Raw genomic sequence first — 22647 nt, 5'->3', positions numbered from 1 at the left:
TCTATACTCGACAACTGTATCAGTTCCTCACCGGGCCCTAAGCCGACCACGAGCCGCTACAGGAGGAAGCTGCACCCCCCCTGGCTTCCGTAGTGATGCTCTCATAAGACTAGGAAGAGGAGGCTGGAAACACGGCCTGACTGTGCAAGATGTGCACGCCTGAAGCAGGGGCTACGCAAATCTCCCTTGGGACCCCAGGCTTTCTCCGAGCCGGGTCCCCGCGGCCGAGCTCCCTCGGGCTCAGACCCAGCGCGGCGCGGCTCCTCCTGGGTCGGTTTCAGAGGCGCCAGGCCCAGCCTGGACCAATCGGAGGAGCCGGGCGGGGCCCGGGCTCAGCGGGAGGCGGCTGCGCATGCGCCGGGCGCGGGCCCGCGCAGGGGCGAAGCGAGGCGAGAGGGATTTTGTCCCTCGGCCCCGCCGTACCGTCCAGGAAGTCAGCGGCCTCCGGAACCCCGTCGTGTGGGTGGCGGTCCCCGCACCGTCGCCCCCCGCCGGCATGAACCGCGAGAGCTTCGCGGCGGGCGAGCGGCTGGTGTCCGCCGCCTACGTGCGGCAGGGCTGCGAGGCCCGCCGCTCGCACGAGCACCTCATCCGGCTGCTTCTGGAGAAGGTAGCGCGCCGCCGCCGGGACCCCCGCCCGGCTTGCACGCCGTCGCCTTCTTCCGCCCCAGCACCCAGGGGTGTCCCCCGGGTGTGGATGTAGGTGGGGCGTCGGGATGTAGAGCCGGAGTGAAGGGAAGTCCCGTTGGCTCCGTCCACCCCCAGCCCCTTCTTTTTGGGGCGGTGTGTGCGCGAAGGACAAAGTTCGCACCTTCACTGTCCCCGCGCAGGAGCACTCGGGAGCTCGCTTTCCTTGGAGACCCTCGACCTGGGCCCTCCAGGCCGCGCACCTGCCCGCCTTAGCGCCTCCCTGCAACGACCCTCCCGCCCCGCCCCCTCCCCCGAGCTTTCAGGTTGCTGCAGTCGCAGCCTTAGTTGCACCGACCGCCCTGATTGGGGCTGCAGCCTTCGTTGCAGATGGGGGGTGCTTGCTGGTGTTCGGTGACTCTCCCGTATTGCAGTTTACACATCCGAGCCAGCCTTAGCCATCGCTTGTCGCAATCAAAGACTTGTAACATGGCACTATTTGGCTTACCTCCCTCTTCGTCCTCTTCAGAACAGTGAGTTTTAGTTTTATTTTTTTAAAGACAGGAACATGGTAGAATACACTTGAAGAAGCCTTAAGAATCACCGAAGTAAGATTCTAGGGAACGATCGTTTTCTTTTTTTTTTTCTTTTCTTTTGATTTTTAGGCCATGCCCCACAGTGCTCAGAGATACTTTTTTCCCCCTGTCTTAAACATTTAATATACAAAGTCTGCATAGACCATGAGCTTATTATTTATTTATTTATTTATTTATTTATTTAATTACTTTTTGGCTTTTTGGGTCGCACCCAGCGATGCACAGGGGTTACTCTTGGCTCATTTTACTCAGGAATTACTCCTGGCAGTGCTAGGGGGACCATATGGGATGCTGGGAATCGAACCCGGGTCGGCCGCGTGCAAGGCAAATGCCCTACCCCCTGTGCTATCGATCCAGTCTGAGCTTATTATTTTTAAAAATTATTATTTAAAATATTTTTTAAATTGAATCACCGTTAGACAATTACAAAGCTGTTCAGGATTTGGTTTCAGTCATGCAGTGATCCAACACCCTGTCCTTCCACCGGTGTACATTTCAGGGATACTTAGGGTTGTTGAGGTCGCTCCTGTGGGGTGCTTTTGGGATCGAGGTGCCTGGTGATCAAACCCCAAACCATGACCTCCTGCATGCCAAACATGCTTCCAGACCATTAAACCATCTCCATGGCCCCTTCTAGTTTTCTTCAATATAATGAGTGTCAGCTTTTCATTTGTCTCTCTTAAGGGCAAGTGTCCAGAGGACGGCTGGGATGAAAGCACACTTGAACTCTTCCTGCATGAGCTGGCAGTCATGGATAGCAACAATTTCCTGGGCAATTGTGGTGTGGGAGAAAGGGAAGGGAGAGTGGCTTCAGCTTTAGTCGCCCGGCGGCATTACAGGTATGTTTGTTTTTGTAGCTTGTGAAAACATTTTCCTCTGATTTAAAACAAAGCTGACGGCATCATAGGGAATTATCAAGTGTCCCTTTGTAAGCAGCTTTTTCCCTGTTCAGATGGACCATGACTTAGGTGCGATAGGGAGGTGGAAATAATGGCCTGAGCAGGTATTATTTAGGACAGTGGAGTTCGCTGGTACAGTCTAGGGTATTGATCTCAGACACTGGGGAAGGAGAGAAGGGAGGGAAGAAAGGATACAAGTTCCAGTACCTGGTGTTACCCTGTCAGCCTCTGTGGGTAACGTGTTGGCTAAGTGATCTGTCTTGTTTAGCCTACTCTGGTCTTAAGACCTAAGGTATAGTTTATAGTTTTCCATGTTTATTTTCTAATATTGAATTTTTTGAAAGAATGATGTAAAGGTAGCACTTTAAAAATATTTTAAATCTGTTCTGAACTAAGTGTGCATTCTAAGTAACTTGCTTTTTGGGATAGGTCTAAAAAAGGTATATTAAAGGTCATCTTAAATTTAGTAATTTCCCTCCCCCCCAGATTTCCTAGAAGTTTTTTTGTCAGTTCTAATAGTCATTTGAGTTTGGTTCCATATATGATCGTCCCTCTGTTCTTCAGTGTTTCTTTGAAATATAGGTAAACTCTGGCTCTTGTCTCCCATGATAGTAAATTGTGATGAAGTTTTCTTGAGAATAGTAGAAATTTATTTCAATACAAACCATTGCGGTCAAAACCATTGATAGTTGTATGTTAAAGGCCTGGTTATCAACAACCTTGGTAACAAGCTTGTTAATATATGCTAAAAAATATTTTGCATGTGAAGTTTCAGTAGTGGTCAAATGTGCTAGTGTTCTGTGATAATCCCCGTGTGCAGAAAAGAGAGAAGTTAATGTGCATGTTCTGGTCTTCTGTTTTTGCTAACAGAACCACTCTGAAACTTCAGTGCTTAAAACAACTGTTTACTATCATTGTTCCCTGGGCCTGACTCAGGTTATTGTCTGGGTCTCTCCTACATTTGTCATCAGATGTGTGCTAAGAGTTCAGTTGTCTGATAGTCCAACTGGTTACTTTATCTAGGATGGCTCAGTTTCTTCCACGTGTCTTGGGGCTTTCCCAGCAGGTAGCTGGATGGCAAAAGGCTGACCAGCCCTTCCATGAGGAAACTCGGAGGTTTCTGAAGACCTAGCTCAGATGTTTCAGATTAACGCCTGTGCTACATTCTTCTTGGCCTTGTGAGTCCGAGATTTCAAGCGGAGAGAAATTAGGCTCATCTCCGGTTGTGGCAGATGGGCACAGGGAGAAAGGAAATTGACAGTGACCTCTGTGGAAGACTGCCCGCCACAGCGTAATTGATGAATTTGTTTCAATTTCCAGGTTATTTGCACGTTATTAGGATTTTATCAGATTCATCTATAATAGTCAAATATTGCTTCTGATATTTTTTGGTTAGTTATATTTGTATAATGTATGGTAGATTGCTTAGAACACTGAATATTTTTGTCCAGTTGTTGGCCCATTTTTTGCTCAGGTTCATTCATGGAATTGGACGATCGGGTGATATTTCTGCCGTGCAACCCAAAGCTGCAGGTTCTAGTCTATTGAACAAAATTACCAATTCTTTGGTTCTGGACATCATAAAATTGGCTGGTATGTACAGTGTTAATCATAATACTTTTCTCTGACCAGCTGCACTCACCTTTTTCTAATATTTATTACAATGCCTCTTTCCAAAAAATGATGAATGACTTGTAAGAAAAAGAAAGTATATATACACACATGTGAAAGCCTTTCAAATGAGATAATAGCCATAAGATCTTCATCGGGCCATAAGCCTGGAGTGTGAATTTGGCAATGAGAGTTCTAGAACAAGTGTAGAAGCCATGCTAGGTAACTGAATTAGTATTTGAGAGAAGTCTGTAATTTCTTCAAAAGGAAGCTGGTTCTAACTGTGGAATAACAACTTTCTGTTTTATTTCTCATTCACAGGTGTCCAGACAGTGGCCAACTGCTTTGTAGTTCCTATGGCAACTGGTATGAGTCTAACCTTGTGTTTTTTAACATTGCGACACAAAAGACCAAAAGCGAAGTATATTATATGGCCAAGGATAGATCAGAAATCCTGCTTTAAATCGATGGTTACAGCAGGTAAGAGAAGGGTTCTCTAGATTCTCTTCTTTAGTTCAAATGTTTATTCAGAGATGAAAGGAAATTGCATCTGTTCATACCTTTTTAATTGTGGTAAAATATACAAATAGAAAATCAGCTGTTCTAACCATTTTTAAGTGTACAGTTCTGTGGCATAAAGTATGTATGTGTTGCTGTACAGTTGTCACAGCTGCCTGTCTCCAGAACTTCTTCATTCTCCCAAACTGATACTCTACCCTCAGTTATTCCCCCTCCACCTACCCTGGCCCCCTAAACCATCGTCTTCCTTTCTGTCCGTGGGTTTCTACTCCAGATCTTTTGTAGAGGTGGAATGATTCAGTGTTTTCCTTCCATGACTAACTTTTAGCGTGCATGTATCTGCAGGTTTATCTATGATAGAGCATGGATGATAATTTCCTTTTTAAAAACAGAATGGTATCTCTTTGCCTGTAACTCACATGGTGTTCATTCATTCATTCATTCATTCATTCATTGTTGGTCACTTGGGTTGTTTCTACCTTCCAGTGCTTGGCAGTCATGCTGCAGTGAGCAGAAGTGTACAAATACCTGTCTCATCCCTGCTTTGAATTTGTTTGGGTGTATATTCAGAAAGGGAATCAAAGCTGAATTATAGGTTCCTGTTTCTTAAGTGGGGATATGATTACAGGCCTATTGTGAGGAGTAAATGGGATGACACATGAAAATGCTCAGTAGCTGTCCCCAGAGCATAAAGTGGTGCATCTGGTATGTTCGATGAATGTACACTAACCAGTGTTATTACCATGAATCAGAATGCATGGATACAGGCATCACGCAATTTAGGTGAGAGCAAAGTCCCAAATTGGCGTTATTGTATTGACCTCCTTAATTTAAGGTATTTTTGAGTAGCATTAGTCTGAATGAAACTGTTGGACTTCATTTACACTGCTTAAATAGTCCTGAAGAAGCTGATTTAAAGGGGCTCATAATAAGGTCATGTAGCAGAAATTTCATGGCTTTTAAAAAACGTATTCATTATTTGAAGTAGCATATAAGTTGTCAAGTCTCTTATCCAAATCAAATCACTGTATGTCAAACTTTTGAAAAGCATCTCCATATTTGAAAAACTGGAAACTTTTTCAAAATCATGTTATGGCTTATTACCATAATTTAGAGCTATTATTATGATTATTACTTTTAGGATGGTATCTATTTTTAGGAAGCAAGGTAGAGATAGTCTTTAATAAAACATGTGTTTTAATTGTTTGAAAGCAAAAATAGGATTGGGTCTAGTTCAGGTCCTCTCAGACTTTTTCCATTTGTGATTCATTTTTTTGAGAAATTTTTATACAATCCCAGTCCTGAGAAATAGGTATTCCAAATCAAACATTTAATGATTAAAAAAAAATCAAAATAACATATATTTATTTAGAAACAAAGTTTTCTGAACTCTCATCTTCAGATATGTGCTTGTGCCTAGGGCTGCAGTCCCGTTTGAGAAGCTGGTCTACAGAATTTTTTTCCCCCCAGAATTTTAGAAATAATGAAAAAAATTTGCTCTCCCTTGGACTTTGGTAAATGTTTGTTTGTTTAGGTAGGGATAACAAACCTGCGACATCTCTGAACAAGTATATTTGGATTGATGACTTTTAGAGGGCTTGAGATTTTATATTCTGCAGCTAGAATGCAGACATCTAACTTGATTTCAACCCAGAGAAAAAGAAATCTGTTTAGTCAATGCCAATAAACTTCACTTTCCTTGGGATGAACAATTGGTGCGGAAGGTAAAATTACTGGTGCTTAACTTTGTTTTAACTGATCGTGTGACCTTGGAAAGCCTCTTAATCTTCCTGAACTCTGGCTCCCTTATCTTCAGAATGAGGGAGCTCAGCTAATAGTTTGCAAATCCCTTATAGCGCTCAAGTCCATGAATCTAGCCCTCCACTGCATTTGGTATTTAGGGAAATTGAAGATGTTCGAATAACGTTATCTGCAGAATTTCCTGTTTATTTTCTATCCAGATTCTAAGATGGAGAGATAGCACAGTGTGTAGGGCGTGTGCCTTGCTGTGGGCCTCTGAGGTTTGATGAGGTTTGATCCTGGCACCGTTGGGAAGGACGAGTAAGGAGAGGCTGCTAAAATCTCAGGGTTGGGGAGAATTGAGACGTTACTGGCGCCCGCTCGAGCAAGTCGATGAACAACAGGATGACAGTGATACAGTGATATATTGTGCTCCCTGACACCACATATGGTCCCCTGGACACCACCAGAGTGAGCCTTCACACAGCTGGGCGAGACCCCAAAACCAAGACATGTCCTAGTCTCCCCTAAAACAAGTTCTAAGTCTTACTTATATTGTACTCCCATGTCTAATTATTGCCCACTACCACAAATACTTAATACTTTGTATATTTTCTGTATATATTGGATAACAACCTTTTTCTTTATGGTGGGGGAAGGGACACTTCTGATGGTGCTCAGAGCTTGCTCTTGGTTCTGTGCTCAGGGATCGTTCCTGGCTGGCTCAGGGGACCATGTGTGTTTCCAGGGATTGAACCAGGTTGACTACATGCCACCTGCCACTGCATTTGCTATTTAGGGAAAGTGCCCTACCCTCTCTGGCTCCAGATAACAGCTTTTAAAGTTTATGGATATCTAAATATTTACCATATAGGCTTACATAATTACGTGGGTGGAACTTTTTTCCTCACAGTTCTCTTTATTTTTTTAAATTTATTTTTAATTTGAGATTCTGTGGTTTATAATACTATCAATGATGGTTTCTCACGCATATAATTCGAACACCACACCTATCACCAGTGTACCCATCTTCCTCCTGTAAAGAACCCAACACCGTCTCTCCCCTTCCCTCCAACTCTGTTATGTGGATCAGTTCGACCATTATATTTCCTTTGGACCTTTGTTGTGTGGGTGGAACTTTTACCATTAGTTAGTTGGCTAATTCAAATAAAAATTTAAAAGCAATTTCATATTTAAATTTTAGGAGGTTATGAAAAGATCAGTTAATACGTTAAGCTGTTGATGTGCATCACATTTATTTTTGACTGTTAAACATGGAGTTGATATTTTTGATTTGTTTTAATAGTTGAATTATTATTTTTTTGTTCATCAAGAAAGTGAAGTTTATTGCCAATGACTAAAATAGATTGGTCTCTGGACTGAAATTGAGTTTGATTTATTTTGTCATCAATGACTGTTCCTTCTTTTCTTTTAAAGCTTTGTTTTTCCCTTATAGAATTAATCTTTCTCAGAGCAAAGTGTTTAAATGGATTTGTGATTCTCCGTGAGGTCTAGTTCTTTTGACCTGCCTTTGACTCCAATCAGTATTGAGTTGGGTCTTTATTACCAGAGGGAGGACTCATTGACCAAAATCACTATTCGCAGTTCACTTGGGTAGAGAAATTGCACGGCTTCCTGGAGCTCCAGGTTCTTCCCTGATTTCAGTGTACCTTGATGTGTTCATTTCTGCTTGGCTTGATTAGGTTTTGAGCCCGTGGTGATAGAGAACATTCTAGAAGGTGATGAGCTGCGCACAGACCTGACCGCGGTGGAGGCTAAAGTCCAGGAACTTGGGCCTGATTGCATTCTGTGTGTTCATTCGACCACATCCTGTTTTGCTCCACGGGTGCCTGATCGGTAAATGATTTGTGAATCTCATCCTTGCGGGGTTCATTGTCTTTAGGTAAAATGCAGGTAACACTGATTCTCAAATATGCTCATTTGCCAGCAGATAGGTGAGTCACACATGTGTTTAAGGAAGTAGATTGCCCGTGTGCAGAAACAGACTGCTTTTTCACTGTATGGCATGCAGTGATTTGATTGGGATAAGAGAGTTGACAACTGAGTGGAGACCCCGTCATCACCGGCCAAGGCTGGGGAAGCCCTGTTCTCAGGTTCTTTTTCTGTTTCTCATTGCTCAGTATCTTCCCTCATTATTTAACAGCAGTGTGATTTTATAAGGATAACTGATGGTTTCCTCTCCCACCTTTACTTCTTTGATCATAGACTTAGTATTTAAATGTAGGAAATCTCTGTATTAGCAAGCTTAAAATAGAAGTATTTAGTATTTAGCTACTGTTCTTAACTTCTCTTAAGTTGGAGCATAAGCTCACATGTACACATAGGTGTAAAGACTGGTTGTCTTTGCATTTGGAGAAATATGCAAATGTTTTCTTTCTTTTCTTTAAAAAAGCTAAAAGAAAGGATGCTCACAAAAATTTTGTTCTAGAAGTGTAATAAACTTAGTTCTGCTAATAAAGATATCTAATCTTGACAGGAATATTTTTGTCACTTTAAAACATTTTGCCCCAAAGTTGTAATAATTTTTTGTTTTGTTTTGTTTTTTGGGTCACACCTGGCAATGCACAGGGGTTACTTCTGGTTTTGTACTCAGGAATTACTCCTGGAGGTGCTCAGGGGACCATATGGGATGCTGGGAATCGAACTTCAGTCGGCCGCGTGCAAGGCAAACACCCTACCCGCTGTGCTATCACTCCAGTCCCCAAAAGTTGTAATAATTTATGAATACTTATTGACTCTGGATTTTTAGTGTGGTAGCACTGAGTTATACTTTGGTTTTACTTAATTAGTTTTGGGGCCATGGCTGGTGGTGCTCAGGGGGCATCCCTGAGGTGCTGAGGCACCCCCACAGTGTACCAGGACCGAACCTCAGCCTTCTGCATGCACATGAGCTCTGCCTATTGGGGTATCTTTCCAATCCTTTATGTAGTTTTAATTTATGAATCACACATTTTGGCAGTAATGAATTTATGTGGTGCTGCAGTGATAGCACAGCGGGTAGGATCTTTGCCTTACACGTGGCCAACTCGGGTTCGATTCCTCCGTCCCTCTTGGAGAGCCCGGCAATCTACTACCGAGAGTATCCCGCCCGCATGGCAGAGCCTGGCAAGCTACCCGTGGTGTATTTGATATTCCAAAAACAGTAACGAGTCTTACAATGGAGACGTTACTGGTGCCCGCTCGAGCAAATTCATGAGCAATGGGATGACAGTGACAGTGAATTTATGTGAGCGTTTATTGTCTTAAAGACAGATTGCTATTGTTTCTGGGTCACACCTCGTGGTATTCAGGGCTTATTCCTGGCTAAGCTCAGGGATCACTCTTGGCAGGGCTCAGGGGACCATGTGGGATTGAACTCGGCCATGTGCGAGGCAAGCATACATACATACTACTTGTTCTCACTGTCTCTCTGGCCCCTGAAGACAGATTTGAAGAGATGAGTTTAAAATGATGCTCTTGAAAATTTACCTGGCTTCATTGATGTGTGTGAATTTTATTTTAATATTAGTTTGCATATACTTTATGTGTTTATTACTTTTCAAGTAGATTATAAATTTTTATTGAATATTAGACATCTTTATTTTTTAGTAGTTTAATAGAAACTACTAAACTACTATGACAGAAAAAGCTTTACTGTCATAGAAGTAAGTTACATGTCTAAAACAGTGTATGACTATTTGTAGTAATTTCATTATTTGTCCTTGAGGGTAGTTTTGTTTTTGTTTTATTTTGACCAACTGCTAATATTTACAGTATGCGTGGAGATCCAATAGATACTACATCCTTTGGAAAAAATTAAGATTTTTATTTGATAGCAATAGTCTCATTTTTCCCACTTTTTAGCAGTGCTTTGTAACTTATGTTTCTGTTAATTGTGAGCATTAGGAAAATAGTATTCACTTCCTAAGTTGGATTTTTTTGATTTTATGAAACTTCAAGATACATTTTTTTATTTTATGAGATGGGGTCACACTCGGCGATGCACAGGTGTTACTCCTGGCTCTGCACTCAGGAATTACCCCTGGCAGTTCTCAGGGACCATATGGGATGCTGGGATTCGAACCCAGGTCGGCCGTGTGCGAGGCAAATGCCCTACCCGCTGTGCGTTATTTTATTTATTTAATTAATTAATTTATTTTTTAAAATTTATTTTATTGAATCACCATCTGGAAAGTTACAAAGTTCTCAGGCTTATGTCTCAGTTATACAATGCTCAAACACCCATCCCTTCACCAGTGCCCATATTCCACCACCAAAAAATCCCCAGTATACCTCCCACCCCCCACCCCCCAGTCCCCCCACCTGCACCTGCATAACTGATAAATTTCACTTCATTTTCTCTTTACCTTGATTACATTCCATATTTCAACACAAAACTCACTATTGTTTTTGGAGTTTCAACACAGAATTCACTATTCTTGTTGGAGTTTATCCCCCCAAAATACGGCACTATTGACAAGGAAACATTTGATAATTAGTTTTCCACTGATGAGAATGAAGAGATACCGCGGCCGCGCGGTTTAGGATTTCTGTATTTTAGTAATTAAGTCCAGGGAGATTTATGTTGGAAATTGCATCATTTTCCTTCCTGGGGCAGCATGGAGCAAAAGCTTAGTTCAGAGTCTGGAGACATGGCTGCAAGCACTTGCTGGGACCAGAAGTAATGTAGCTGGCTCTGGATCTTGGTCATTCAGCAGCAAAGCGGCTGTGCAAAGGCATGGCCACCTGGGTCGAATCTCGGCGGAGCTCGAGCCGGTACCGGCCCAGGCCTGAGACTGCCCAGGTGTCCCGCTGTTTCAAGTTCAAAACACATATTTTTTTCTTTCCCCCACGCCATCAAGTTCATACCTGTTTAAAAGTCTCATAATATGGTGGACGCCACGCCGCTCCTTCCCACAGAGGGAAGAAAAACCAAGGAAGAAGGATATTTCCTCCCCAAGATACATTTTAATGTCTTCACATTAGCCCTAATTCCTTATTAATTTTAATGGGTAGATATATTTTCACTGTTTTAATTAATAAATTGCACAGAGTATCATGGATCAAAGCCAAAGGAAATGCTAAAGAACGGGATGGGTATTATTTCTTCCAACATATACCTTAAATTAGCTTGTAAGGTTTGGATTCAGTTTACACAGAATAAAACTTTACTGACTTTCTGCTTTTTTGCTTTGCCGAAACAGATTCATTCAGAACACTTAAAACTACTTAAGTATTTTTTTTTCTTGTTTAAATGGTTATTATAGTGTCTTTTACTCAAGGAAGTTTGTCAATTAGTGATGGGATTGGTGTTGGAATAATGCACACCAGATACTCAACTGTGAATAACTTGGTAACTCTGTAATTCACTGTGATTCAATAAAAAAAAATAAAATAAAAAAAAAACGAGGAAGCTTGTCATCAAAAATACTTTCATTAGAACACAAACACGTGAAAGTATCTTTCATTTAATGAAGAATTATCAGTATCTGATACGTATGTGATTAGCTTAACAGAAGGGGTTTTTTTGGTGCTATTTTGTGAAAAACTTCATGGAAATTAATAATTGAAAACTGAGAAATAGATTGTCAGTGCTCTTTGTAGTTTAATGACTTTGCACACGTACTGAAAAAATATATTATGCAAAAATAGATAACAAAATTATGTAATGTCTTATAAAAAGAATGAATGTTTTGAGGGGGCCACATCTGGTGATGCTCAGGGGTTACCTCTGGCTCGGTGCTTTTTGGGGGGTACCTGTCTGTTGTTCAGGATCCCTCTGGGGTGCTCAGGGGACAGTGTGGTGCTGGAGGGGGAGGGTCAAATCTTGGCTCCTACATGCAGAAACATGTTCTCTGGCCCTCTAGGCATTTCCCTGCCTTAGAAAATAACTTTACATATTAGGGTAAAAAGTACTTCCCCTGTAAACTCTTTTTGTTATAGAAAGAGAATGAGAAAAGGGGGCTGGAGTGATAGCACAGTGGGTAGGGCGTTTGCCCTGCACGCGACTGACCCGGGTTCGATTCCCAGCATCCCCTATGGTCCCCTGAGCACTGCCAGGAGTAATTCCTGAGTGCAGAGCCAGGAGTAACCCCTGTGCATTGCCGGGTGTGATCCCCCCAAAAAAGAGAGAGAGAATGAGAAAAAAATTTATTCAACCATAGGATTTAGTTTTGGCCTCATACTGTGAAGACATTTCTATTAGCAATGACCTTAGTTGCAAGGAATATTTAGTTTTGTGAAAAATTATCTATTTATTACGTGCTAATTGGAATTTATTATCTTCCTTTGCATAAAGTTAGAATCTGAAATTGCCTAAATATAAATGCCAAATGAAAAAAAAGAGTGAATTTAAAATCAACAGCAGTTTGAAGGATTCTTTTGTATCTGAGTTGCTAGAAATGTTATTTTGGTACAAAAACACTTTAATGATCTGTATTTTTTAAAGCACTAAAGTTGCTTTGAGGGCTGGAAAGATAATACAGCAAGTAAGGCTTTTGCCTGGCATATGGCTGATCTGGGTTTGATCCTGGCAGCCCATAAGGTTTCCCAAACCACACAGTTGGTGGTCCCTGAGCACAGAGCCAAGAGTATAAGCCCTGAGTACAGCTACTGTGGCCCCCAAACCAAAAAATTAATCACTTAGAAAATATATTTTTCACTTTATGGGATGTTTAGTGTGAGATTTTTAATATTTCAAGATGTGCTAATTATTTTCCAGATATTACTGTTAGTATGATAAATAGCCAAAGCATTTGAACACTACCTTGGAAGGAATCATTATAAATGATCTGCTTCTTGCTTTTTATATAGGAAATTTTAAAGTTACCATCTATATTCATTTTTATAAACGCACATTTTCTTACTTAGTGATAGTGTTAGATTGAACTCTTTTGGGGGCCTTTGGTGCTTGATATGTATTTCCAAGCAACCAGATTATATTGTAGTGGATGTTCTCAGTTTTATCACTTTTCTTTCTGCTGGTGTATGCCAAGGGTAGCTACTAAATTAAAAACTAATCCGTTGTCATTTATCAAACACAGTGTGACCATGTCTTTCTCTTGAATATGTTTGCAGGTTAGAAGAGCTGTCTGTGATATGTGCTAAGTATGGAATTCCACACATAGTCAACAATGCTTACGGAGTGCAGTCTTCCAAGTGTATGCATCTCATTCAGCAGGTAGGAGACTTTAAAGAAATAGGGCCAGAAAAGAAAAATCGACTTCAGCATAGCAGAGGATTATGACTTTGTTCTCCTTACAATATCCTGTACCTCAAGCCTCATGGACCATGGAACATTTACAGCCAGAATTTTCTTTTTTTTTTTTTTCTATTTGGGTCACACCCGGCGTGTGGTGTGCTCAGTGGTTACTCCTGGCTCATGTACTCAGGAATGACTCCTGGCGGTGCTCGGGGGACTGTATGGGATGCTGGGAATCGAACCCGGGTCGGCCGTGTGTCACTGTCACTGTCATTCTGTTGTTCATCGATTTGCTCGATCGGGCACCAGTAACGTCTCTCACTGTGAGACTTGTTACTGTCTTTGGCATATCGAATACGCCACGGGTAGCTTGCCAGGCTCAGCTGTGTGGGTGCGATACTCTCGGTAGCTTGCCGGGCTCTCCGAGAACACGGGTCGGCCGTGTGAAAGGCGAACACCTTACCCGCTGTGCTATCGCTCCACCCCTGCCCCAACACACATAGTATATTTTTTAAACTGTCTGAGAATGTTTTCTTGCCGAGATTCTCATTTTTCTAACATACTGGGAGACGGTATTTTAAACACGGCAGTAAGTTGTCATTAACAGGAGGTTCTTGGAAGCTGCAGTGTTAAGCAAAAAGATGGACAGTGCAACCATTGTTAGGTCCCTGCATCACATCTTATTTTATTTTTAAAATTTTTAAATTTTTATTTATTTTTTTTTTTGCTTTTTGGGTCACACCCGGCGATGCACAGGGGTTACTCCTGGCTCTGCACTCAGGGATTACTCCTGGAGGTGTTTTGGGGACCATATGGGATGCTGGGAATTGAACCCGAGTTGGCCATGTGCTAGGCAAACGCCCTACCCACTGTGCTATCGCTCCAGCCCCCCCGCATCACATTTTAAATGACATTATTTGAGGGTGACACTTTTTAATATATTGATGATTTAACATATTTATTATTTAAGGAATGACTTTACCTTAGTACCCTTGACTGGAAATGACTTCATTTATATAATAAGACTTGTGCAGTGTGACGGTGGAGTCTCGCAGCCTTAATTGTGTTTTTAAGAGCGTCAGCTATGTCTGAGTAACCCGCTCTGGGTCCCAGTTTGGAAGTAGGTGTTCCCAGACTGTTCGGAATGTGAGTCCTAGAGGCCAGGCCTGTGTGTTCAGGCTTGGGCAGCTTCCTGTATGCACTCTCTGCTCCTCTCTTTCCGCCCTGCTGTTTGGGCCATGCTCACCCTGGTTCTGCTCCCCGCTTGCTCCCCCTGCACAGACTGTCAGGCTTCCACTCTGCTCACTCTCTCATTGCTCTCCTGGGGAGTTGCTTGTCCTCTCACCTTCCTAGGGCCACCCTATGGGTAAAAACAGCAGTAAAAGAACACTCCCCCTCAGCTTCCTCCTCTTCATTCCCCCCCTTTTATTTATTTATTTATTTATTTTTGTTTTTTGGGTCACACCTGGAGACGCACAGGGGTTACTCTTGGTTTTGCACTCAGGAATCACTCCTGGCGGTGCTCAGGGGACCATATGGGATGCTGGGAATCGAACCTGGGTCGGCCGCATGCAAGGCAAATGCCCTACCCGCTGTGCTATCGCTCCAGCCCCCTCCCCCCCTTTAAAATCATGTGTATTGATGTTAAAGATGCACATTTTTTACATTATACCATTGAACTGGGCTTTTATTTAACAAGTATTGGTATTTATTGATTGATTTTGGATCACACCTGGTAATACTCGGGGCTCTGTGCTCAGGCATCACTCCTGGTGGGGATTGAGGGACCGTTTGGGGTGCCAAGGATTGAACTTGGGTTGACCCTGTGCAGGGCAAGTGCCCTACCCACTGTACTGTCTCTTCACCCCCTTTGATCAGAATGAGTTTAAGAGTATTATTTCTGATATCAATGTGTTTTGTTATGCTAGTAACACCTGATTTATTTAATTTCTTAAGTTACAGAGAATCTCAGTCAGGATTGAATTGAATGTAAGTAACAGAAACCCAGTTCACGTTGGTTTAACTGACAAGAAAAGGGATTAGTTTACGTAACTAAGAAAGGTCAGAGATGGGGTGAATCGGGCACCTCACTTGCTGGGGTTCCCTAAGCCTTTGGCGTGGCCGGGATTAGCTGCAGTGGTGGAGCACAGGCCTTGCACACGTGACACTCTGGGTTTTGTTCCCCAGCAATGCATGTTCGAGCCCCCAGTCCCCCTAGATGGGACCCTAGACTCCTAAGCTCCAGACCCGATTACCCACTGGTGTGGCTCCCACACAGTAGAGAACCAACCCATGGTTGAAGACCCATGGAGGAAGACTGTCTCCTAACCCCTTGGTGTCCTTCTCCGTGAATCTGGAGCTTTTTTTTGGTTGAATCTGGAACATTTTTTTGTTTATTATTTTTGGCTTGGGGCCACATCGCCCCTCATTGGGGGTTCCTTCCTGGCTCTGCACTTGGGGTTCACTCTTGGCTCTGTGCTCGAGGATCACTCCTGGCCTCAGGGATCACTCCTGTCTCTGTGCTCAGGCATCATTCCTGGGCTCAGGGATCACTCCTGACAGTGCTTACGGGGCCAGATAGGTGATGGAACTGGGGTTGGTAGTGTGTAGCCCGGGACAGATTCTGTAACTTTTCGAAGGCTTCAGCATATTCTAGGCAACTTGTATCTGCTCGAAACAGTACAGAGGAAGGTTTTACTATTCCCCATATGGATCTTGAAAAACTTGTATTTGGTTGATTGATTTCTACTCCTTCTTTTCCCTTCTCTCCTCTTTCTCTTGACATATAAAGTTAAAATAAAGATATGAATTTAAATATACTCTCTTCACATGCCTGCTCTTTCTACATGGTTATTTCCATGACTCCTTTATAATCACCTAAATGTTATGTATTTAACCCGGAACTATTCAGTGTTTTGGTACTTGTGAATTTCTGACTTCTAGAAATTCAGGGTATTACTTGAAGAGATTAAGATGAAAATAAAACAAGCTCAACAATAGATTGTAAAAGGTGCCTTGGACCGCATAGCGATTCCTTACTTTTTCATGAGCTTTCCAATTGTGAGGAATCTGAAATCCTAATAGACGGTAACACCATAGGATGGGTAAATGATTGTTTTCATCGTAGCTATAGTTGCAGATACCGAATTACCTTCTAAAAGTGACATTTCTTTTTAGACAGGGAAATGCATAAATATTTCATTTTCTCTAAAGTGACCCTCACACAAAGAGGTGGTGGTACTTTTGCTGTAGATGAAATAGATCCTTCTACCTTGTTGAATGCTCATTGCTGTTTTGTGAAACATTTAAGAAGCTACCCTTAGCTTGAATTCCTTTTGTGATTCATATCAGTAATAGGGTACCCTTTACTGAGTATCCACCGTGATCAAACATACTATTAGATTCTCCTCCCATTCTTTTTTTTTTAATAAAAGTTTTATTTGAGGTGCTGTGATTCACAATCCTGTTAATGGCAGGATTTCGTGCATATAGCATTTGAGCACCGAGTCCTCTGCCAGACCGTTGGCTTCCCTCCACCCTTCCCGGATCCTGTTATATTCTTAGAATTTATTAACTTGATACTAGTGTATCCTGCTGCTGTTCTGCAAATGTAGAAGCAGCGCCACCAGGATGAAGTGACTCGCCCAGGTCTCATCATTATAAAATGCCCCCTTTGGTCCGCTGCCTCGCCAGCACCCAAAATTCCTGCTACAAACAGCATTTCAACTTCAGTCTGGAGACTGGTACTGCAGAGCTCAAGCAATTAAGGAAGAAAGAGATATAACAAAAAATGTTTTAGAATTCTTTTTGAAAGGATGGCACCCTGGAATGTCTTCATTGCGAGAATATTGTGATATGTACCCGTAGTCAACTCCAGGAAGTTGACTTTGAAGAACCTGCACTTTTGTGAAGCAGTGAAATGGATTGAGCCCTTGGAATGTGTGTATGAAGAGGGATTGATGGAGAGGAGTACAGGAGTCACAAAACACAGAGGGTTAATTAAGAGTCAGGATTGGTGTGCAGCTTGCTGGATATTAACCCTAAGTGCTTTAGGCTTCATCAGTGAATTGCCCCCTTCTTCCTCCCAGGGAAGCTCCCTGCCCTTGCTAGCATCCCTAATTTAGTTAAAAGTTTATCTTTAACCTTTCCTTTGTAGTTTACCTGTCACTATAATAGTTCCCCAAGTCAGTCTTGATTACTTATAAGCCAAAACTTTCTGGTAATTCTGAACTTTGTATTTGTACTGCTTTGTATTTGAAGTGCTGTGTATTGGTACCCACTTTCCTGTTTCCTCTATAGTCTTTTCATATTTTACTATAGAGCAGGACTGGAGCGATAGCACAGTGGGTAGGGCATTTGCCTTGCATAGTGGCCGACCCGGGTTCAATTTCTCTGTCTGTAAAAAACTAAAGCACACCGACGGGCGTGTGCACTCGCGGGCTCTTTGGGCGGCTCTGTCTCACTGCCCTAGTTCTGTGCTCTGGAACTGCTGTGTGTGGCTGTTGGTCAAGGGCAGGCAATGGAAGGAAGAAAGTCAAACTGTTTGCTCGATCAGTTTATTTCATTCTCTCTCTCTCTGCTTCTCTCCCGGTTCTGACCTCTCTCTCTGGATCTGTGGATCTGGCCCCCCAACCCACTCTTACAGCATAGTTAAATCCCCCCAGCAGCATGAGGGGTTTGGGGCTTACACATAGGTGTGGTCACAATCAATAGGAGTAAAGTTCCTTTCCCTCAGGGGATGCTTCTTCTAGGACTGATTCTAGAGGATTCAGCAGGAGGATCCACCCAAGGGCGGAGTCCCATGAGTGTGTTTCTCCTCTCCTCATCCAGCAAAGCATTCATAATGTTAATCATTTTTTATGGACACAATAAGAAATGCATTAAAGCTTATAGAATTGCTCTCCTGGGGCCATCTCGATCTCAGACTACAATGCTCAGGCCAGATTAGTCTTTCCTATCCCTAGCAGGGTCCTAGTCTCATCATTACTTTTGGATCATTACAGCATTTGTCCATGATCAAGCTCTTATAGTTAAGAATTAGGCACTTTGGCCAGGCCCATCTCCATGCCAGGGTAGCACATAACTCACCGCTTGCCCTGGATCCGTCCCATCCCTCGTCGGGACCCTGCTTTTGGAGTGCTAGGAACTGAGGGCAGCTGAGGCTTAAGTGGAGAAGGCAGATGCCTGGGAATGAATAATATTCGAAGCCAATTAAGTCCCAAGTTACAAAAGCATAATATTGTCTTCTTGTGTCTATTCAAAAAGGACATTGCTTTAAAGTAAATTATTCAAAAGGCATAAGGAGAAGAGAAGGGTAATATTATAATATTCAGTGTTATGATATTCAATATTGACTTATGATATAAAGTTCAGTGTCCTAGGAAGGTCTGACCTTACAAATTAACAGAGTCACAAACTTTACTACAAAGCAGTAACAATTAAAACAGCATGGTACTGGAACAAAGGCAGAGCCGTAGACCAATGGAACAGAGTGGAATATCCTTACACACAACCCCAAATGTATGATCATCTAATCTTTGATAAGGGAGCAAGAGATGTGAAGTGGAGCAAGGAAAGCCTCTTTAACAAATGGTGCTGGCACAACTGGACAACCACATGCAAAAAAATGGGCTTAGACCTTGACCTAACACCATGCACAAAAGTCAGATCAAAATGGATTAAAGACCTCAACATTAGACCACAACCATAAGGTACATTGAAGACAAGGTCGGCAAAACCCTCCACGATATTGAAGATAAAGGTATCTTCAAAGGTGACACGGAACTAAGCAATCTAGTAAAAACAGAGATCAACAAATGGGACTACATTAAACTAAAAAGCTTCTGCACCGCAAAAGATACAGTGACCAGAATCCAAAGACTATCCACAGAATGGGAAAGGATATTTACACAATACCCATCAGATAAGGGGTTGATATCAATGGTATATAAAGCACTGGTTGAACTCTCCAAGAAGAAAATATCCAACCCCATCAAAAAATGGGGCATGAACAGAAACTTTACCAAGGAAGAAATATGAATGGCCAAAAGGCACATGAAAAAGTGCTCTACATCACTAATCATCAGAGAGATGCAGATCAAAACAACCACAAGATACCACCTCACACCACAGAGACTAGCACACATCCAAAAGAACAAAAGCAACCATTGTTGGAGTGGATGTGGGGAGAAAGGGACCCTTCTACACTGCTGGTGGGAATGCGGACTGGTTCAGCCCTTCAGGAAAACAATATGGATGATTCTCAAAAAATTAGATATTGAGCTCCCATTTGACCCAGCAATACCACTGCTGGGAATATATCCCAGAGAGGCAAAATTGTATAATCGAAACATCTGTACAAGTATGTTCATCGCAGCACTATTTACAATAGCCAGAATCTGGAAAAAACCCGAATGCCCTAGAACGGATGACTGGTTGAGGAAACTTTGGTACATCTATACAATGGAATACTATGCAGCTGTTAGAAAAAAGGAGGTCATGAATTTTTTATTTAAGTGGATCGGCATGAAAAGTTTCATGCTGAGTGAAATGAGTCAGAAAGAGAGAGACAGACATAGAAAGATTGCATTCATCTATGGTATATAGAATAACAGAGTGGGAGACTAACACCCAAGAATTGTAGAAACAAGTACCAGGATGTTGACTCCATGGCTTGGAGGCTGGCCTCACATTCTGGGGAAAGGGCAACTCAGAGAAGGGATCACCAACTATAATGTAGTCGAAGGCCATTCGGGAGAAGGGAGTTGCGGGCTGAATGAGGGCTAGAGACTGAGCATAGTGGCCACTCAACACCTTTATTGCAAACCACAACAGCTAATTAGAGGGAGAGAACAGAAGGGAATGCCCTGCCACAGTGACAGGGTGGGGTGGGGGGAGATGGGATTGGGGAGGATGGGAGGGATGCTGGGTTTACTGGTGGTGGAGTATGGGTACTGGTGAAGGGATGGGTTCCCGAACTTTGTATGAGGGAAGCATAAGCACAAATGTGTATAAATCTGTAACTGTACCCTCATGGTGATTCATTAATTAAAAATAAATAAATTTATTATAAAAAACAAATTAACAGAGTCAGATTAGGGGGAAAGCTGATTAACTGTTTTGGGGAAGAGAGCATAGAGAAGTGGTTACAGCTAAACAAAAGAATGGGAATGAGCACCCTAATGGGTGTGACTGGGATGAACCTAAGCTCCTTGTGGCAAGGGGGGAAAGGACAAAGCAATGTCATCCTACATCTGTCCCTCTCGGAGAGCTCAGCAAGATACTGAGAGTATCCTGCCCACACGGCGGAGCCTGGCAAGCTACTTGTGGCGTATTCAATATGCCAAAAACAGTAACAACAAGTCGCACAATGGAGGCGTTACTGGTGCCCGCTTGAGCAAATCGATGAATAATGGGACAACAGTACAGTGGTACTCTAGGGCAATATTCTTTGGTTAAACACAGAAAGACCATTAATGCTATGCTCCTAATATTTGGAAGTTGATTGACTCTGAAATCTATCTACCCCTGGGCATAATTACTTGGTCATAATTACTTGACTCAGGCTTCAGTTGCTGTAGTTCCTAACACCCCAAAAGGGAGGTCCCGCCGTGGGACTGGGACGGACCCGGCGCAAGTGGCAAAGCTACCCCGGCATCGGAATGGGGCATTCTAGAAAGCATAAATGCATGGTCTTGGTGCGAGCTGTTACAGTTTAAGAGACAGGCCCCCGTGGGGAAGGGCAAGCTGACCTGGCCCGAGGACTTGGTCTGGGATTTATGGTAAAGACCCTGTTTGCTCTCAGAGCCCAGAGAACTAAGTGAGAAGGCCTTGTTTGCTCTCTGCCCAGAGAACTAAATGTTGGGATCTTTGTCTCTTACCATGTTTATCCAGACAGCTGCAAATATTGATAACATATACAACTAGAGGGAAAGATAAAAGCAATATAGTTGTCCCTGGGAGACAGAGTGACATGCACGCATGCACACATGCACACACACATGCCAGGGGCGGGGGACTGTCATACCTTGAGTTAATCTCCCCAAGAGAATTTCCTCTGCCAGGTGTTTATCTATGTAAATGACCATCACACCTGTGTCTTTAACCGCAAGCCCCCTCAGATGTTCTACAAGTATGCGGGCAATTCTGCATTATAGGGCCATTTTCACCATCAGGCTGTGGTGTTGTGTCCCTCCCACCCCAGTACCCCTCTCTCTCTCTGTTGGAGAGGTCGGGGGAGGTGGCTCTGGGCCACTGAACAGAGCCACTGACCCCCCCACCCCCCCCACACACGTACACACACGTACACACACACACACACACACACACACACATGTTGCAGCAGCCCCCCCACCCCCCGCATTTTACTTTGTGAACTCACACAGCTCATGGGAAGTAGGAACTTTGCCTGTTAGGAATTAGAGGAAGTAGATGTTAGTACTAGCAGACTCGGTTGTCCATTCATACCGTACTGGTGAGGTTCCCAATGTCCCAGGCACCAGGGGTTGGCCCTGGGGATGCAGTAACGAATATAAGAAATTCCATGCCCTCGTGGAGCAGAAGCGGACAACAAACAGGAAATTAGACCCATCTTGAGCAAGACTCTGGCTCGAGGGTGTCGAGTAGGTGGAGGGGCCTGGGAGCGGGCTGTGCAGGGTCCCGGGCGTCTCGGCAGCTGGGTGCAGTGGGCAGCAGCCTGGCCTCAGACTCCACAGCACGTACGTGGGCAGGACCCGCAGCCAGGCAGCCGGCCCAGGGGAAGGCTCCGGGTAGTGAGGAGATTGAGGGCCGCCTTACAGGTGTGTGGCTGTCAGCCATGGAGGGCCCTGCACAGCGGAGTGACGGGGGGCCCAGTGTCGGCCGGCAGGTGCTCATGTCGCAGACAGGCCAGGTTGAGGTATGACAGTCCCCAGCCCCTTGCATTGTGTGTGCATATGTGTGCATGTGTGCGTGCATGTGTGCATGCCTCTGTGTGTGTGTGTGTGTAGGATGGGGGTGCTCGGGCCAAGGTAGTAGAAGTGGGGGTAGCATGTGGGGTCGGGGGCAGTGAGGGTTCGGGGTCCCCAGGGCTTCCCGCTGGGTGGCTGGAGGCCTGGGAAAGCTGTCGGAGGTGGCTTGGCTCCTTAGCCCGTGCTCTGGCAGTATTGTCTGGTGCCGAACTCTCATCCCAGCTGTGTGTACTGTTCCCTGATTTCCCTCTCTCCCCCCTCCCCTCTCAGCGAGGCTCAGGGTTACTCTGAGTGGGGCTCAGGGCGCCCCATGGGCTGCCGGGGGTCAAACCCAGGTCCTCCACATGCAAGGCAAGTGCCCTCCCTGCTGTACTGTCACTCTGGCCCCTCGACACATTCCGGATCTCGGACAGGCCACCTGCTTTGCATTGTCCCTTCCGTTGCTCCTCTCTGTGGTGGCCGTCCTAGGCACAGCTACCTCATGGCCGTGGCGAAGGCCCAGGGGG

At 43.8% G+C, this 22647-nt stretch overlaps 1 protein-coding gene across 1 annotated transcript in view; it reads left to right on the top strand.

The window, feature by feature from the left end:
• Window positions 1-385: 385 nt before the first annotated feature.
• The window catches only part of SEPSECS (Sep (O-phosphoserine) tRNA:Sec (selenocysteine) tRNA synthase), a 41495-nt gene continuing 19233 nt past the window's right edge, over window positions 386-22647 (top strand). Inside the window, exons 1-6 of the mRNA XM_055140761.1 lie at window positions 386-610; window positions 1908-2062; window positions 3597-3715; window positions 4055-4213; window positions 7696-7849; window positions 13070-13172. Of these exons, the coding sequence (XP_054996736.1) occupies window positions 497-610; window positions 1908-2062; window positions 3597-3715; window positions 4055-4213; window positions 7696-7849; window positions 13070-13172 (804 nt within the window). The 5' untranslated portion in view covers window positions 386-496. The remainder of the gene's footprint in view (window positions 611-1907; window positions 2063-3596; window positions 3716-4054; window positions 4214-7695; window positions 7850-13069; window positions 13173-22647) is intronic.

The sequence above is a fragment of the Sorex araneus genome, chromosome 5 (genome assembly GCF_027595985.1).
Source record: "Sorex araneus isolate mSorAra2 chromosome 5, mSorAra2.pri, whole genome shotgun sequence".
In the NCBI taxonomy this organism is placed as follows: Eukaryota; Metazoa; Chordata; class Mammalia; order Eulipotyphla; family Soricidae; genus Sorex; species Sorex araneus.
The sequence above is the reverse complement of the archived record's forward strand: the minus strand, read 5'-3'. Positions and strand labels throughout refer to the sequence as shown.